At 36.9% G+C, this 20,069-nt stretch overlaps 1 protein-coding gene across 1 annotated transcript in view; it reads left to right on the top strand.

Moving 5' to 3' along the window:
- Nucleotides 1-20,069, top strand: part of tenm3 (teneurin transmembrane protein 3) — a 776,142-nt gene that overhangs the window by 565,023 nt on the left and 191,050 nt on the right. The window contains exons 24-26 of the mRNA XM_030128911.1: nucleotides 4,406-4,525; nucleotides 13,714-13,846; nucleotides 16,244-16,372. Of these exons, the coding sequence (XP_029984771.1) occupies nucleotides 4,406-4,525; nucleotides 13,714-13,846; nucleotides 16,244-16,372 (382 nt within the window). The remainder of the gene's footprint in view (nucleotides 1-4,405; nucleotides 4,526-13,713; nucleotides 13,847-16,243; nucleotides 16,373-20,069) is intronic.

Raw genomic sequence — 20,069 nt, 5'->3', positions numbered from 1 at the left:
TTTCGTGACCAGTTTTTCATCAAATCTGTGCATCCTCAGTCATATCCTCAGTATCGTGAATCTGTTCGTCTGTCTGTCATTACTCACCTGAATCTCTTGCATTACGGTGAACAGTTTCTTACAGTTCTTACAGTTTTCCACAATAAACCATAAATAATGGAAACCACAAAATGTATTTGTGAAAAATTATGTTGAAAAAATTTAAGTGGGAAAAAAAATAACATTACACTGTGAAAATATTTACATTTTCAAAAATATTTGTTCACAATAAAATGCAAATAAATACATAAATAAAAAGAAAGATGAACAACCCGAAATGTGCAGTTTGAACAATATTCTGTCTGTTCCTAAATGTTTGGTGCATTTATGGATCCACTGGGATCTGCAGTTGTGTTCATAATAATAACAGATGGAATATTGGAGAAATTGTTCAAATTTTAGTTCCAGACTTCAACATTTGAACAATATTCTGCCTGTTCCCAAATGTTTACGGAACACTGTGTGTAAATGTACATGTAGAAGAAGTCCAGGCAGAATAGTGTTAAAATTGCACTAATTTTTCAAATGAAATTTCTGTTTTTTCAGGTTATTCACATCTTTTTTGTAAAATGTAAATATTTTCATGATTTTAATTTTTTTTTTGTACTCAAACAAAGAGAAAAACTTGGATTTGTCATTATTTATAGGTTATTAAGTCATTATTTTACTGGTCTGGCCCACTGCAGATCAAATTGGGCTGAATATGGAACTGAACTAAAATGAGTTTGACAGCGCTGGTCCAATCCCTCTCCTTGTATAATATTCCTTAGATAATAACTCTGTGATCTGTCAACACAGACACAATCCTGTGGAAATGCAGTAACAAATATGTGACATGACTACTGCAGTAGGGTATTAGTACGTACTGTGGGGGCCCTTCTGTGACCTCCCTCTCCTACAGTACGGCTGTAGGCTGTACAGGCTGCGGTAAGAGGACAGATTCCTGTTATTTTTCAACCTAATACACTCATGCTTGCGTCTCTGTGCTTTGTCATTGGTGTCGTCTCTTGTTTCTCGATTGTTTGAGTCATAATTCTTGCTGGCTGCGGGTCATACAGTAGCGTACCCTCCCTGTATTTACTGTAGCGTTAGCCCTCGTAGGCTGACTCTGTCATGTGTCTGGATGAATTTAGCAGAAAAAGTGGAAGTGAGACAGAGATCACAACTCAAGGGCTTAAGGTCTGCCTTTTTTCCTTGCCAAGAACCATTTCTGCCTCCGACATTACATTCATTAAATATGATAAGAGAGAAAGAGAGGGTGGCCGTCTACCAAATATGAAGAGTCAAAGGCAAAGCTGCTGACAGGGAAGAAACATGACAGGAATTCTGCTCAGCCGTTTGCCTGCTTTTGTCACATTTTTATGTTCGCTTCAATGTTTCATAAGAGCAGAGGCCACAGCCCCATGATAAAAATGTTTTCTAAGACTGGGAAACACACTTTGAACGGCTGCATGAATGTGTGTTTGTGTGTTTCCTAAAAGGCCTTTTTTTAAGCATGAAAAGACACGTCACAAAAGACACATAATATAGTTTTTGATTGTGATAAACATCTTATTGATTATTAATATTGATGTTTTTATCTCAAATCATCACGAACAGGACATCTTACAGTTGTAGACATGATGTGTCCCAATATTTATGTCCATATAGTTTATAAACATCAATATTTCCTTAAAGTTTAATGAGAGATTTCTATTCCTCAGTGAGATGTGAAGAAAGTAGTTGGTTAGTTGTGGTAGAAAAGTATTATTTACAGTCAGAGCATGAAAGATATTTTAGAAATTTAGAGTCAGAACATTTAAAATCATAGTTATGATTAAAAAAAACAAAATCAATGTTGAGAGAAATTAAATAAAAATTATCTCTGCGGCAGTTTGGAAGCAAAGATAATAATTTAAACCAAACTAACCAATGCAATGATATTTATCTCAATATAAAACTATATTCTGACATTTGTTGTTATTGTTTTGCGTTCCACACCCTTGTTAGAAAAGAAACACCTGAATTCAACGTGTCCACATACTTTTGTCCATACAGCATATGACTTTGGCAGTTATGCTATGAGACTAATGATATGATGTTTTAATTTGATGATCACAACTATGAAGTACTGACTGAAGGAGTTGGATACACACAAAAGCAAATATGCACGCTAGAAAAGTCCAAATATTATGCACACATGACGTATTCCAGAAAAACCCTCATCCAGTTGCACACAGTTGTACATATGTCTGAGAATGATGTACAGTCTGCAGTCAGTCAGCAGTATCAAAGAACATCAAAGAAGTCAAACAGGACCAAAACAAGCAGAGAGAGACGGCTGGAAACAAAACGACAAGTTAAACACATTTATCTGGGGTGGGGGGAAAAAAAAGTCAGAATTATACAGCTGTATTTTGCTTTGATGCACAAGAAAAATTGAAGCAGATAAAAACAGAATGCAGCAACAGAGAAGAGGCCAAAGTCAGTAAAAATGACAGGTGTTTATGACTGGAAATGTCTGCACAAAGGCACGGCTGCAGAATTAATGCAGTGTATTTTCTGTGCAATGAGATGGTGTTTGTCTGCTGCATAATAAGCATAAACACGGACACAAAAAACTAAACAGGCCAGAAGAAATGACGGCATTTGAGGAAAGGGTGGAAAAAGTAGTTTAATCCAAGTAATGCACATTATCTAGGTAATATATAACATTATAGGGCACTCAGAGAAATAATCTGACATTCAAAACTTCTACCTTAATGTGTCATCAGAGAACATAAGAAGAATGTATTACTTTTGTGAAATTTTTCAACATTTTTTATGTAGAATAATAAAAAAAAAAACCTAGCAAACCTGCTCTAAAAACAAATTCAGACAAACTGAATTAGAGAAAAAAAAAGTCAAAACTAAATAAAACTAAACTAGAATGAAAAATCCAAAACTATTATATAACATGTGTAAAAATGACCAAAAATAGTCACTTGCCTGAGTGAGGCTTCAGTGTAATGTCGGTCTACAGCAGTGGTTCTCAGTCTTTTTCTGTGGGGCCCCCCTTTGGAGCACGAAAAATCTCCAGTCCCCCCTCAACCCCGACAACATTGTACCTGTGGTGCAGTTATTACTTTTATTGAAAGAAACATCAATATTGTAAGAATAGTTTTTGCTTTTCCTTGAATAATTTGTTGTGCAAATGAAAAATAACGTAGCTTTTTGATTGAACAATACAAATGAACTCAACCAGACTGCTCCCTGAGACATTATTTTTCAAAATAAAAATAGGAAATGTGTAATTATTTTACAACTATGACAATAAGGTACTTTTTTTAGAACAACAAACACATTTTGGTAACAAAGATGAACATTTGAACAATATCAGTGGATGCAATGAGCCTGTTTACGTTGCACATCTGACAACATCAAAGTGCAAACGGTACAAACTGTGCAAAAACAGAAACATTGCACTTTTCTTTTCCAGTCCTTGTCCACTCTCCAAACCTAAACTCTTTGTCCAGTCCAGTCACAGATCACCATGGCAGTAGATTTATTTGTTGTACGTCCCTAAAATGAGTCCAGGGTGCTCCAACGCTAAAACATTAGTTCCACCTGCTACATGTTCCAACCTGAAGAAAAAATAAACACCTAGGAATGATCCCATGCCCCCCTGGCAAGCCTTCGCACCCCCCCGGGGGGCCCACCCCACTTTCTGAGAAACACTGGTCTACAGGAAGAATTCCAGTGCAGGTTTGGTTCATTTCACTACATAAGCTGTAAAACATACAATCAGCTGTGACTGATACAGTTTCATTAGTCTCAGTTTTCATTAGTTTGGTGCTCGAGGGTCCCGGATCCTTTGAATACTCTTCTGGGAGGCTTTTCCTCTCCTCTAGAACAAAAAGAGAGATTTGAAGATGCGCTGCTCCACCTGATCCCCACTACTACAAGTGATTTCCTCCTTGACTTCACTTGAATGTGGCTGCGGTGTACAAATATGGAAATGAAATATGTAAATGAGTGATCAGGATGCGCCGTGTTGCTTTGAGGTCTGTAGTAACATCAGTGTCCCATTCCAGTGCTCCCTCAGCTCGGCAGATACCCACTGTGTTGTTATTTCAAGTGATGCTTCAGTGCACTCTGTAATTCTCCTCACAAAGAGTAACCACGGCGATAAGAAAGCCCGTAACGCTATGTAAATGCGGAGTGTTTTAAGTGCACCGGGGCCGGCCCACAAGATTCACCCACATTAGTTCTACTCAACAGGTCCGCAGGTCAGAGGAACCAGGGGGTGTTCCCTGCTCTTTACGGCTCCATTTACTCCTGATGATTTTTAATAGAAATGTTGTCAGCTTTCATTAAAGGTAACCTCTCACTCTTTCTCACTCTGCAGCTTGGTGTCAATAATCCGAGGTCAGGTGTTAACAGCTGATGGAACGCCGCTAATTGGAGTCAACGTGACGTTCGTTCACTATCCTGAACACGGATACACGGTGACACGCAAGGATGGCATGTATGTACATATGTGTGTCTGTTTTCTGTGACTCAGACTCAGCTTTGTTGTCATTCAATCAATAGATATGATAGAAGGAAATACACAGAAAAAAGTATTAGACCACTCTTATTTTCTTCAATTTCTTGTTCATTTTAATGCCTGGTCCAACTAAAGGTACAAATACAGCAAATATCACTCATAACAGTTTAATTTCAGAGCTGATATCTATCCATTTACCAAGTTTTCTCATTTATTATTTTCTTTATTTTTCACTGCATTCTGTTAAATTTGAAGTAAATATCCAAGAAACACTAAGAATTATTTGCAGCTGTGAAATTATGTGCAACGAGTCATGCAGTAATCTTCTGTTCTGCAATAACAACGCAATATTTATTCAATATTTATCAAAATATAAATGCACTATTTTTAAATAGACTTGGGTTCATGGATATTCATATTTTTATTTATTTATTTATTATTATATACAGATATGAAAATAATTCTTCGCCCACCCCTTGTTTTCTTCAATTTCTTGTTCATTTTAATGCCTGGTCCAACTACAGGTCCATTTGTTTGGACAAATATAAGGAAAACAACAAAACTAGCTCATAGTAGTTTAATTTCAGAGCTGATATCTATCCATTTAACATGTTTTCTTGATAAAAACCAGAATCCCTTCAGTTCTTCCATCAGTATCTATGGCATTGTACTAACAAAAACAGTGCTTTTAGACATTCCATGACTTTTGACGGTCTAATAATTTTTTCTGCGACCGTAGTTACCCAGGTCTCTGTGTTTGTAGCATGAAAAAAGAGAAAAAAATATTAAATAAAGTGTACAAAAGGTAAATAGAATAGACTAAAATTAGCATAAAACATGCTAAAATATAATAAAATAAACATCTACGTATGTACAATATTGCACAATTACTTCAACAGTTAAAGGTGGTGGTGCATGTAGGAGCAACAGCGACAGTTTACAGGCGGAAATAAAGTGACAATAGTGACTTTATCAGCATCATGACCTGTTGTTAAATCATTTACTCTTTATGATTTTCTCTCAAATCAGTTGAATCTGGACCCTTTTCTTATTTCTTAATGTCATATAACGATGTTCTCATTTCACTGAATGGACTGGAAGGCATTTCAAAAGGGTTCATATTGACATACTATGTGATTTTTTTCTTTCATTCAACAGGGCATCAAAGTAACAAATAGGATATAAAATGTCTAAATAAGTTCACTGTATTACACAGCAGTATAATGGACTACTGTACATATTGCAACATTTAAAAATGAATAAGAGTTGATTAGTTGCAGAGTAATTTATGGATGTTTATGAAGGATATTAAAGACGCCAACAGGGTTTAGAGTATGTGCAAATAAAGTAAAACTATGCAAAACACCGACCATTTCAAAACAAAGAGTAATGGAAAGCTGTGGTTTGTCCACTTCAATCTCTTTATACTTCTTTTTTTTAATTGAAAACTCATACAGATGTTATCTATTAGAACCCTTTTCATATTTCTTATTTTATACATACAAAAGTGTATGAAAAATTGTTTAAAAAAAAAAAGTGAACATATGAACTGGGTGCTTATACTTTCAGTATTTCTGACTTTTTCTGACTTTTTTTCTGACAATCATAGCGTTCCAGTACCTCTAGGTTCTTTAAACATACACACGTTTACGCAGAAAAACGTAAAACAAAGAATAAATACAGGAATATTATTAAAAAAAAGAGGACATTTTTAGAGGAGTGATACAAATTCTGGGTGGCTAGAGGAGACAAACATGATCCATTAGTTTTTTATTTAACCTTTATTTACCCAGGCAGGCAATTATCCCTCTGGTATCCTGTCCTCCAAGGCCCTTACTAAGCACCAAGTGTGCCTTTTGGCACACTTGTGGAACAATGTCAAAACATTTTTCATACAGTTTTTTTAATTCTTTTACACTTTTTTCTATTTCATCAACTTGAGCCGTAAATAAAAATACCAAATATTCAACAGTTGTCACATTTTTTAACCCTTTAAATGCCGTGTTTGTAATGTAAACAAAACATTTTTTTTTGGATGCAAAAAACAAACAAACAAACAAACAAACAAACCAAAATATATATATATATATATATATATATATATATATATATATATTTTTTTTTTTTTTTTTTTTTTTTTTTTTTTTATATACTACATAAAAAGTGGATCACATATTATTTGATTTTTTCATCCTGGCATATGTCAATGATTAACTCCAACATTGGTTAATTTGCATTATTATTATTTTTGGCGCTAGGTCAAATGTTCAAAAATACTAGCATCTGTCACCAAGTGTGCGTAAAATGCACACCTATAAATCAAACTATTAAATATTATATATTGATATATATTTATTTTTCTGCTCTAATTTGATTTTATTTTAGTAAATCCAGCTCAGTCCTAATCATACAGATCAAATGTTAGAAATAGTGCGTTTTAGGCACACTTGGCAGACAGATGCTAGTCTGGTCATTGTCTTTTGTTTACAATGTGCACATTTGAGTTGGTGGACAGAATTTTAAAGATCATACAAAAATGAACAACTTTTGAATTCTAACCTTCTTTAAATTGTGAAAAATAATATGAAGTTTTTTAACACAAAGTGCAAAGTGTGCGTAAAAGGCACACCCAGATACCGGAGGGTTAAGAGCAGATTCTCGTCCCATATGATAAAATGTATCCCTCTGGATTCTGATAGAGTAAGTCCATTTTTCCATTTTGAATATTTGTAAGATGATCTCGTATCAGTCTTCTGTTGTTGGTGGAGTTGGGTTTAAATCTCTTTATTCTTTGTATTTGACTTCATTTGACCCTTGTATAAATTACTTTAATCCCATTTGGGGCAACACTTCCTGGTTATTAGTAGAAAGAGCAGATTTTACAGAATAAATATGCATGCTTTGTCATGATCCAATGTAAAAGCTCCTCCTGAGCCTGAAAATATTCCACAGTGCTCTTATTATGTTGTATGAACTTATTCCAATTAACTTTCCCTCACACACATTTAGGACTCTGAAAAAAAAAAACATCTTGTAAAGGGTAACAAATGGATTATAGAGGCCCTCAGGTGTGGAATGAGATTGAAAACACAATGAAAATGTCATCATCTGTGTCTGTTTATACTTCAGGCAGCAGGCAGGTGATGGTACAATATGTAGAATGTCATGGATCTGAAGTGGGTGAGGGCGTTTTGTAAAATGTTATTTCCACTTCCTGTTGAACATCATTTACATTTGTTATATGTTCTGCTGTATCTGACTTATTTAACTCACAGACCTTTTAGTCGTGTAAGGCTGGAAGTTTAGGTTGGGACTAGGTTTTAGGTTTAGTTTTTGGGAAAATCTTTACATTTCCTACATACATGTTACATAGATTGGACTATATTTTACTCTCTGGTGTCCTTTATATTATTTGTGGATAAACTGAATGGAATAGAAATGACTATAATGGAGCATCTGTTATAATTAGAAAAGAACCTGTTTTAATGGGGATGTGCACAGCAAGGTTATTATCGTTAATGAAAACTAACGAAATGATGAAAACTAGAATTGTAAAAACATTTTCGTTAACTGAAATAAATTAAAACTAATTATAAGAAAAAATTGATAACTAACTGAAACTGTATTGTGTGTTTACAAAACTAACTAAAACGGATAAAAATTATGGATAAAATTCACTTCATTTTCGTCTTTGTCAGTGTCGGATTGATACGAAATCAATTTATTTCCCTCTAGCAATTTTCTCTGCCGGCACCATATGATATTTAAGGGTCCGTCACTTGTGTTCACTTGTGGTTTCCAGTCGTCTTCTGGTCCACACTCTACCTGGAAACATGGAGACTGAAGCAGCAGAGTCCTGTCTGGGATTGATTTGAATAGGAGCACAGAGAAGAAGAGAAAAGAGACCACTGAACTACAACTGAACTACAACTAAACTACAACTGAACTACAACTGAACTACAACTAAACTACAACTGAACTACAACTGAACTACAACTGAACTACAACTAAACTACAACTGAACTACAACTGAACTACAACTGAACTACAACTGAACTACAACTAAACTAAAACTAAGCATTTAGAAAATAATGAAAACTAGCAAACCTGCTCTAAAAACTAATTAAAACAAACTGAATTAGAGAAAAAAAAAAAAGTCAAAACTAAATAAAACTAAAATATAAACTATAATGAAACATCCAAAACTATTAGAACCTTGGTGCACAGTTGCATATAAACAGGAATATTAGTCAAATATCTATTTTCAACAGTGCAAACAGGTTTTTAGGAACGTTGGCTCTGTCACAATATGGGCATAAGGCTACGAGGCTGTGAGGCTATGCTCCAGCCAACATGGAAACAAATCCAGCACTGTCTTGATGTGCTTCATAAAACTAATAGTCCCATATAGAGGTGCATTGAATGAGGAAAAAAACTTCGTTTTGTAATAATTTACGCAGATTTGTATGGGGGTGCTTCTATGAAACTAAACATGGGGGCAAAAATTCAAACCAGATGTAGACTAATGTTATCAAGCAAGTGTGAAAGGACTTTGGGTCCATTTTAAAAAATAAATTTTTACTGAGATATTTTTTAATACAAAAATCTGCATGTAACACAGTAAAAAGGACACGAAAATAACACGCTACTATTTGTTGGAATATCTTTTTATTCTCTCAGGTACATTTTGGGAATCAAACTAATTATACAAGGCAGAGTGTTTCACAAAAATGACCGCTGTTGCAAAATCATTTGCAATTTATTGGCATTTAAATGGGCAGGTTCTGCATGTAACACAAGTGGACACGATGGGTTACGCAAGAAACCTGGAATGAGACTGAGACTGATGAAAAACCCACATGTGTGGATTAGAAAAACCGCTAGGATCGGCACATTGAACACAGTGTCTGTATTTAGAGTCTGTAGAAGAGCATTTACACACGTTTACACATCTAATGCACTGACACCTAGGCAGATTTATCTGTCCCAATTTTGGTCCTATTTTTGGACCCAATATGATTAAAAATTCATTAATTATGGGATGGTTCAGAACAAGAGGATTTTTTTTTTTTTTTGCATTTATCTGAGGTCATCATTAGGTCCATCCTGGGGGGAAACATGTCTACATTTGTCTTTTATTATTGGGTCTAAACAGCTGGAAAAGTGCCAGATACCAAAATGAACCCAGTTTCGTAGAAGCCCCCATATTCATTTGCTTTTGTAACAAATATGTTGAATTCTGAAGAGACTATGCTCACCCTGTGGTACACCTACTGATGACCTGTTCTCACAAGCTGGCATTTGACAAGACTCTCAGATCTTTGCCTTTGGCCATTTTACTGCTTTCAACACATTAACATTAAGGATTAAATGTTGGCGTGCTGCCTTGTGTACACCACCCACTCACCACCCCTCATTACTACGTCTTCTGTCTGAAGTCATAATGTTATGGCAGATCAGTGCATGTTTGTTGAATAAGACAGATACTCGATCTAAAAACAGCGTGAGGTTCATGACTGGACTTATAAACATGATGTGATCAGACAAAATACAAGGCAGACTGACCTCTGTGTGTCAGAAATAAATCCAAATCAGGCTCCATTTCGAGACTCAACTGCTTATTATCAGTTCTGGTGAGTTACAGTAAGTGCTGAAAGTGCCGCCCCCACCCCTCCCCCGACCACCTGACAAGCCCCTCTGATGGAGTCCACCTAAGCCTTTGGTTTTATGTTGAGTCAGAGTCAGAGTTGTCAAACAAACACAGGGTGTACATGACTAATCTGCTAAAGCTAATGTTAAATGTCAGTCACACATGCAACGACCCTCCAGCACTCACATTTCACAGGTCAGAAAGTGCACTAGAACATACCAGAAACAGTGGAGTCTAATTACACATCACGACTACAGTGTCCAGAGCCAAAGTGTGATCCTAGACTCAAATGAACACTGACCCCAGATCAGGCCCAGGTAAAACCACTAGTCTGCTTTTTTAAGAAAATGGGGCCAGTATCAGATGCTAACTGTTCCAACACGTATGTATTATAATATATATATTTTTTGCCCTTGTTGGTCAAAATAACACTGTATCTTAAAATATCCATGTGCTGCATCAGCTGATAGTTTACATTATAGCTCTGTTAGCTTAGCTCCATTAGCTTAGGCTAGGCAAGGCAAGTTTATTTATATCACACATTTCAGCAACAAGGCAATTCAAGGTGCTTCACACAGGACACTGAAATACGACAGGGAAAAAGAAACACATTTAAAACATTATAAAAGAAACATGTAAAAGGTGATTTAAAAAAAAAAAAACAGCAAGTAAGAAAACAACACATAAAACCCACAAATATAAAAACACACACATATTAAAGTAAGAGTTGCAGTGCAGAGTTTGGAAAGAGAATGTAAAATGTAAAAGTCCAAATCCTTTTAGTCAGCAGCAGCAGTGAGCAGGTGAGTCTGGAACCAGAACCAGAACCCAGTGAACAGGTGAGTCTGGAACCAGAACCAGAACCCAGTGAACAGGTGAGTCTGGAACCAGAACTGAACAGAACTCAAACTCTCAGACCTCAGACCTGATATTTTCTGGTAGTTTGTTCCAGATCTACAGAGCATAGAAACTGAACGCTGATTCTCCAGGTTTAGTTCTGACTTTGGGAACCCAGAGCAGACCTGCACCAGACCACCTGAGTGGACTGGAGGGTTCAGACTGGACTAGCTTAGCTCTCTTTTCAGACAGTAAACAACCACAAATCACCAGATGTCCTTGGTGTTTTTGCGATAACTCGGACAGATTTGTTTGGATTTCTTCTCCCTTGATAACCAACATAGTGGACCCCTGTGGAAGAACCCTATCAATTTCAGCTCCTCTATAAATTTTATAAGTCATCCACATGGGGGCGCTTCAGTTGAAAATCAGTTTTTTGGACATAAATCAAGCAATAATAGGCTGATTGAGATCAAATTTGGTTCATATTGATCGCGTTCCAAATGTCCATGTGTTGTCGCCCATCCAGAGTTCATATGGGGTCATTTTCATTCACTAGGTGGAGTTTTGTGGGAAAAAACTGGTTCTCTGACCATTATTCAGCCACTATCAGGTCGATGTAGCTCAAACTGAGTTTATATCGACTGTCTTAACAGTTATCGTGGATAGATTTATATACAACAGAGGACTGGGTGGATTTTGGAGAAGAACCCTTGTTGTTGTCCCCCAACAGCGTTAGCCTCGTTTATACTTTTTTTTTTTTTTTTTTTTTGCGCCCCAAACAGGAAACACATCTGACTGTTCAGTAAACAACACTCGAATGCAGATTATTCACAATACTCACAGGCTGTATCATGTATAGCTTGTTTAAATATTAACTAAATATTAATGTTTTTGCAAAATTATTTTAGGTGACTCCTATCGTATTCTTCATGTGAGACGGTGTTCTAGCGCCCTCTGTTGACGAACCACCACTGCATGAAACCCAGATTCATACAAAAAAATTTTTTTTCCTTGTTTTTTCTGTTTTCTGCATAAATCATGCTGGTAATGAAAGAGAGCAAACTGTGATCCACTCCATACTTCTACATCAACATTAGTTTAAAGGGCTCATATTTCTCTAAACCCACTTTTCTTAGTCTTTGTGACACAAGCACACGGAGAACCCAAACGCAGCACCACAGGATCAAGTCTTTTAACTGATTTATTAACAAGCAAACAAGATTCAGACAAGGGGCAGACGATGGGATGGTCAGGGCAGGCGGGGGTCAAGAACTGGGGAATTCAGACGAATCCAGTGGGGACAGACAGAGCCGTGGTCGGAAGGAGGTTCAGTATCCAGGGCTGAGACGAACAGGCTTGGTCATACGAAGGTGGGTCTGTACCGAGGACAGGCAGGCGTAGTCGGACGAGCGGGGTTCAGGGATTCCGGACAGGCGGGTCAGGTCGAGGCAAACAGGTTCAGAAATGGAGATTCAGACAGGTATGCTGCATAGTAACACTAGGTTGACAATCTGGCGACATGCACATGCAGAGGTTAAACAGGCCCAGGCCTAATGACGGCAGCTGGGAACAACAGGTGAACGGAGCTGAGTAATTAGAGGAAAGGTCAGAGAGGTGAGGAGATGTGACTGAGAGAGAGCAGAGCAGGTAGAGTTGTGACACTTTGGTTCATTTCTTTGTGTATTTGGACCCTAATAGTTCATAAAGGTTGAATTTGAACCCTCCAGCTGCTGCAAAACATATTTATCTTCATTTAGGCAAAAATCCGGTGGATTTCTCCAACCTGTTTTAATTCCTTCTCATGTGCATCTAAAGGGCTAGCACTCCAAACCACCTTTCTGGTGTCATTAGTCAGAAATAGAGTTGAAGCTGGACCTGTGGAGTTGAACGAATGAAGAATTCAGAGCCAAGCAGAGCATTTACAGTTTATGGAGACCACAGGGAAATGCTGGGAAATGAATAATTCCATTTAAAAAAAGCAAAATATCACTGCTTTAATATAATAACAGAATAGAAAGTCACAGTAGGTAAACAATAGTTATGAAATAAAGTATGCATAGAATTTAACCAACTGCTCCAAGCACACGAGCCACTTGATAAAAAGCCAGTTCAGCAAAACAAAGGGAGGGAGGGAGGGAGGGAGGGGGGATTCTTTGGTCCCCGTCAGCCCCACTTCCACTCCAGATTCAGTTTTCAATCTCAAGCACATCAGTTGAAGAGGTGTGAATGTGTGTAGGAGGGAACCCAGAAGACTCTTTTAAAATGCATTGAATTCGTGAGGATGCAATCAATCACTGCATCTGCACTCACCCACACACAAGAACACACACCGAGCAGGAGGCGAATGCACACACACACACACACACACACACACACACACACACTCCGCAGCATATGGATATGTAATCATATGCACACAGAGTCCACATGTAAATTCACAGCCTCACAAAACAGAATTTAAATGAGAGAACCTGGGCGTTGACGTTGAACACCCAGTTCACTTTACAGCTCCTGCGCCGGCTTTAATAGATTAGTGCTTACAGATGTCAATCAGTGTGGTTTTAATTAAGGAAACATTTATCTACCCTCGTTTAAACATCCAGGGTGGGTGCAATACCGGTGAATCAATTAAAAAGCTGTTTTCCAGGCTGACACACGTCCTTGTTTGCTCGTGCAGGTTCGACCTTCTCGCCAACGGTGGAGCCTCCCTGACGCTGAGTTTTGAGCGCGCTCCGTTCCTCACCCAGTACAGGACGGTGTGGGTGCCGTGGAACGTCTTCTACGTCATGGACACGCTGGTCATGAAGAAAGTGAGTGGTGTTCGACTCATGACTAGTTTCATGTTGATGTAAATGAGACTCAGAGGTGAAAAAAAAAAGGACTTTTAACCCTTTAGAAGTTTTGTTTTTTAATATTAAATTCTGATATCAAGATTTCAAGAAGCTGTATCTTGGAAGTGGTTAGAGATAAAATCATACTGTAAATGAGAAACATATTATGTGTGACCCAAAGTTTATGATGGGAGTAGGGTGACCAGCTGCCCCTCTTTGTGTGGGACTCCACAGCATTATGACCATTTTTTCCACATCCCACAAATTGAGACGATGTCCCGCATCTGATTGGCTGTCTGTCCACAGTGCAGGACAGTCGCCTTCCTCCAAACATGACTTTCATTTTACAGCGGAGACAGCGCTATCATCATTGGCTGTGTCCGCTGTCAATCAACCAACATACGCATGGTGTCAGGAGTCCGTTAACCTGTCACCAGCGTCGTCCTGAGCTCCGCCCACTGACACACAGAAAAGAAAGGCAAAAGCCTCACACACCTGCATGCAAATACTGGAGGAAATTATGGAAACTCCGCACAAAAAAATAGAAAATGCAGCTACAGAAAAGACATCAGGGAAAGCAGTGGGGGAGGATTGACAGAGGGTATTCTGAGGAACTGTGTCAAACTTATTTGTCCATCGCGCATAGAGGCAAGTACGACCTGAAGCGACACACAGTCTGTATGAGATGTTTGGTCAGATTTGATCCAGATTCCCTTTAACTATTTTTAAGTTTGGAGTTTGAACGGAGAGACGTGAGGCGACAAAATATGCTTTTGTTATGTTTGTGGATATTTATTTTTTGACAAAATTCCACAGGATATTTTCTTTATCTTGTTCTATTTTCATTACTGTGTTAGAATGTTAAATGTTTGACTGTTCTGTGTTTGGATGCACAAAGGTTTTTGTTAGTTTGTCTGGAAGTGGAAACAGCTGTTCTAATGTTGTCAGTTCTGCCTTTTGGTTTTATCGCACATAGAGTAGTTTACCTTTGAGGGTTGAGAACATGTACTCAAATTAAAAAAAAAAAAAAAGCTGATTCTCTAAAAGTATTTAATTACAATATTTGAAACTTGAGCGTTCTTTTTTCACTTTTTACAAGTAGATTTTTTTTTTTTCAAGCACAAAAAGTTGTCAAAACCTGTGCAGAAACAAGCAAAACATAAATGTCCAGTGCAAAAATATGTATACTGTGTGCAACTAAATCACATTGTTGTTATTCATATTTATAAGCTGGACAATAAGATGCATATTGTTTAAAAATCTAGACTTTGTTCCAGCATTACAGTTACGTGTCCCACACTGTCCCACACAAACACACTCCTTGTCCCACATGTGGCTCAGAAGCACCTGGTCAGCCTAGATGGGAGTAAATGTACTCATCTAATTTTTATATTTGCACCTTATATGTGCACATTTCTTACAGTTCATCTCTGACAGTCTTGCACATTTAACACCTCTCTTATCTCAGGCGGTTCTGCACATGTCATATACCATTTACCTCACACCACTGACAGTTTACACAAGTACCCACATGTTGCATTCATGTAAATATATATTTTTCTCGTAGTAATAGTAGTTTATGTTTTTTGTATTTTTTATGCTCTTTTTCTTTTGCATGTCATTTTTAAATGCCACTTTGTTTTGGTTGTAATTTCCTAGTTAAGTTATTCTATATCAGTTGATATACTTTTATACTTATCTTAAATTCTCTTGGCATTCAGTGTGGGATTTTCATTGCGCAGAAAAACCTGTTTATTTACTGAACACATAACAATAAAACACATTGAATTTGAATATTGTCACATCAGAGGGTGGCAGCCATATCAGATTGCATGACTTTTAGTAAAATTGAACTTTGAACATATTTACAGATAGATACATACATATATAGACTTTACTGATCCCAAACTGGGAAACTGTAGTTCAGCAGCAGCAGCAGCAGCATGACAAACAGTAAAAATAGAAAATCTGGACAATCACATGGAAGTTTTTTTGTTTTGGTTTTTTTTTGTCATCGTATCCCTAAAATAATGGAACTTAAACAGTAGTAGAAAATAAAATGCAGTAAGTTTTTATCCAAGCAGCAGAGTAGATAAATCTGTCCTTATCTATCCAAACTAAAGCTAAATAAACTTTACTTACTTCCTAAACCAGTTCAGGACCATGCCTTTAAACTGGATTTTCTTCTTCACTTTGAATAGAAACATGTCCTGAAATGGTGTTAGGATCCAAGGGGCACATGTCCGCCATCTATTGGTGGGAGGTGGTAACAAGATCTGCCGACTCGATCTGAGTTATGGTCTGATTCACTCAGTTATGTGACAGTTTTGTGACTTTGGCGCTTAAAGGGTTAATTGTTTCCTGGTGCATTTTCAGGAGGAGAATGACATCCCCAGCTGTGATCTGAGCGGCTTCATCAGACCCAACCCCGTCATCGTGGCTTCTCCTCTGTCCACGTTTCACAGAGGCTCAACGGAGGACGGGCCCATCATACCTGAAACACAGGTAAGAAACAGGCTTCTATTACTGAACTGAGCTGGTTCATGTCAAACACATCATTCTCTGACCGTGACTTTTACTTGATAAAATGTTTGGTTTCCTTGACAACACCTTTCCTGCACAAGAAAACAGACTTCAGACATCAGTTATATACAGTGTAGTGACATTTTCACTCAAAAATACACACACACATGTTGGAGTTTTATGTATTTAATGACAATACATCAACTAACATTCACTTACATACTGATGGAATGATGTGAAAACAAAATATAATTTGTTAATTATATTGGATTATATATTCATAGTGTACAGAGAAAAAAAACAAAATTTTTGTTGAGCATTAAGAAAGTATCAGCAAATCTCAGTAGAAGCAAAACTTCTCCTGATTCTGTTTAAAAACCACAGTTTGTATAATTTTCTATCATTTCACCTCCTTTTTTCATTCATTTATTAATGAAATTGTATCTTTAATTATTCATGTACACACAGGGATGCAGCAATTATGAAATTCTGGACTAATATCGGTATTTAAAGCAACAGTTTGGACACTGTCCATGTTATTTTGTGTTATTATCCTTCCTTTTGTACCAAGAAAGCAATAAAAATGCTGTTTTATATATATTAAACGAAGTTAAATGTACTCAACTGTCAGCCATTCATCACTTTATCTGAGAGTGAAATTCAGTCATACAAATACATGAACCAGTAACATAACACAAGAGTTATGGCCAAAAGTTTTGGCAGTGATACAACTTTTGTTTTTGCAAGTTTTTTTTTTTTTTTCCCACTGACGTACACGAAAGAAATATTATAAGCTTTTTATACACTACAAAGACTTTTATTGGCAAATAAATCATATTTATGCAAAGAGTCACATATCAACCAAATATTTGTGTCCCTATTTTTATGTAATAATAGTCGTTTCATTCACAACAGATTAAATTCTTGTTGAACTGAAGGCGGTTTCAGCCCTGACAGATGATCGGAAAGTATTTTGTGGGTAAAAATTAAACACGAAAAAAGCGAAGTGTCTCCTTAACGGTAGCATTAACCCCGTCACCGAACGCAGAGCTGTAAGTGTAACTGACAGAGGAAACGCTAAACGCTCACACATTTAATGGGCCCGGTATGGATGAAGTTGGACACAAACCCACTTGGAATAACACACATACAGAGCGTTACCACAGCAGAAGAATTTTGGAGTGGTTGGAGTTATAGGAAACGCACACACACACACACACACACACACACACACACACACTGCCCCACCCTGTGTCCTGCCTCTAATTGCCTATAAGCCTAATAGCATGTTTCTTTTGGCGGCAGCTGAGGCTCATCATGCAGGAATGCTGTAATTGCATACGCATTACACTGTGTTATCTTTGTGCGGTGTGTGTGTATCTGCGTTGTGTGTAAAGGACAGAGACAGAAAGAGTCTAATGATCGTGTGTGTGTGTGTGTGTGTGTGTGTGTGTGTGTGTGGTTTCTTTATCGTCACATTGTGTTAAACGGTCCACAGAGGAAAGGAAACAGATGACAGAACTCCATGTGTGTTTTTTATATTTTTACAAACCTGAACCGGCGCTCCGTAATTATTTTTTATTTGACAAGCGTGCATGCGCGCCGCCTGTCTATCGCCGATAAAGGCAGAGCGAGTGGGCGCCAAAGGAACGCTGGCATGATGTTAGCATGTGTGTGTGCGTGCGAAGGCGGCGTGCGCATGTACGTGTGTGTCTGAGTGCAGATCAAAAGCCGGCGAATGGAAAGGCGCTCTTTAGCTTTTGGTGGTGCTGAGTCCATTAGAGAGGAGGGCAGTGGAAAGGGCAGTCTTAAAGGGGATGTAATGGATCTGTAATGAACACTAAATGCCTGCCTAATGAAAAGGCAATAGTGCAGTTGAAAAATATAACACCGGAACCGTCCGGATGTATCATTCCCTAAGGAGATTTTTTTTTTTTTTTTTTCATGTGTCCTGCCCTTCTCGGGGTCCTTCATCTCCTCTTCTCCTTTTTCTTCTCCTCCTCATTTCATCATTTCATATGTTGAAGTGTCCTTGGATAAAACGCTGAACCCCGGCTTGTTCCTGGTGGCAGGTTAACGCCTGGCTTTGACAGCTTGGAATGTGTTTGAATGGAACAGAAAGTGCTTTCTGTTTTAAGGTTATATAAACACTGGCCCTGTACCATCAAACTAAACAGCGCTGGGAGATCTGACCAGAGGTTCAGAGAACAACAGTTTAAGGTTATTTTCAGGTCTTTCCACAGTGTTTCTGTAGGTTTTCTCCTTTAAGTGTCTGTAGTTTTCAGATAGATAGATACATTTCATTCATTCATTTGTTTGTTTATTTCGAGCATTTACAGAATACATGCAAATTCAAAATTCCAAAAAAAAATCATTCATCTATACTCAAAAAGGAGTGGGAGGAAGAAAAACTTATTTAATCCCACCCCCATTCTCATCATCAAATAACTGAACATAAGAACATTTTAAATCCTCACTCCTTCCTTTGACTTCAAGCCAGAACAATGAACAAAATAGAACAAAATAGGCCTAAACCAACTTAGAATAAACTCATTTGACAGTATTTACATTGCATAACCAAAATGTGTGTAAAAAAAAAATAGAAACAAAGTACATTCCTGGTGGTGTTACCATGGTAACAGTTAACCGTCAACTTACATGATAATAATTACAGACCAACAATGGTAAGAAAACAAAAAACAAAAAAAACTACAATGGCACTAATGGTAAAGGACAGCAGATAGATAGATGGATAGATAGATAGATAGATAGATAGATAGATAGATTTGTGTGTGTATCTTGTTCTGTGTATCTGTCGTTTTTTTGTTTGTTTGTTTATTTATTGTGAATTTGCATTAAAACCAAACAACAAAAGGATTATAGAAAAGAAAGTCCAACATTTGAAAAGGAATGGGATGAAGTTTCATTTATAATCTCCTGCCCCCTTAGCCCATCCTTCTGCCGACCCTGAATTCCAACACAAAACCCAAAATTGCAGTACATACCAAGGATAGACATTTTGCAGCAGCATTTCACATTTAAGTTAACTCTGTCCTTTTCATAGCAGTAATAGTGCACATATCAAAAAAAAAAATGTCACTTTCAAAATAATAATTCATATTAAAAAACAGAAATAAACTCTGTCCATCTCATAACAATAATACATGTATTAAAAACAAAAATAAACTGTCCATTTCATAAAAATAATACACATTAAAAAAACAGAAATAAACTCTGTCCATTTCATAATAATAATAGACATATTAAAAACAAAAATAAACTTTGTCCTTTTCATGACAATAATACACATATTAAAAAACAAAAATAAACTCTGTCCATTCCATAAGAATAATACACATATTAAAAAAACTAAAGTAAAATCTGTCCATTTCATAAGAATAATACACATATTAAAAAACAAAAATAAACTCTGTCCATTTCATAAGAATAATACACATATTAAAAAACAAAAATAAACTCTGACCATTTCATACGAATAATACACATATTAAAAAACAAAAATAAACTCTGTCCATTTCATTAGAATAATACACATTAAAAACAGAAAATAAACTCTGTCCATTTCATAAGAATAATACACATATTAAAAAACAAAAATAAACTCTGTTCATTTCATAAGAATAATACACATTAAAAACAGAAAATAAACTCTGTCCAT

Source organism: Sphaeramia orbicularis, chromosome 1 (genome assembly GCF_902148855.1).
Source record: "Sphaeramia orbicularis chromosome 1, fSphaOr1.1, whole genome shotgun sequence".
In the NCBI taxonomy this organism is placed as follows: domain Eukaryota; kingdom Metazoa; phylum Chordata; class Actinopteri; order Kurtiformes; family Apogonidae; genus Sphaeramia; species Sphaeramia orbicularis.
The sequence above is the reverse complement of the archived record's forward strand: the minus strand, read 5'-3'. Positions and strand labels throughout refer to the sequence as shown.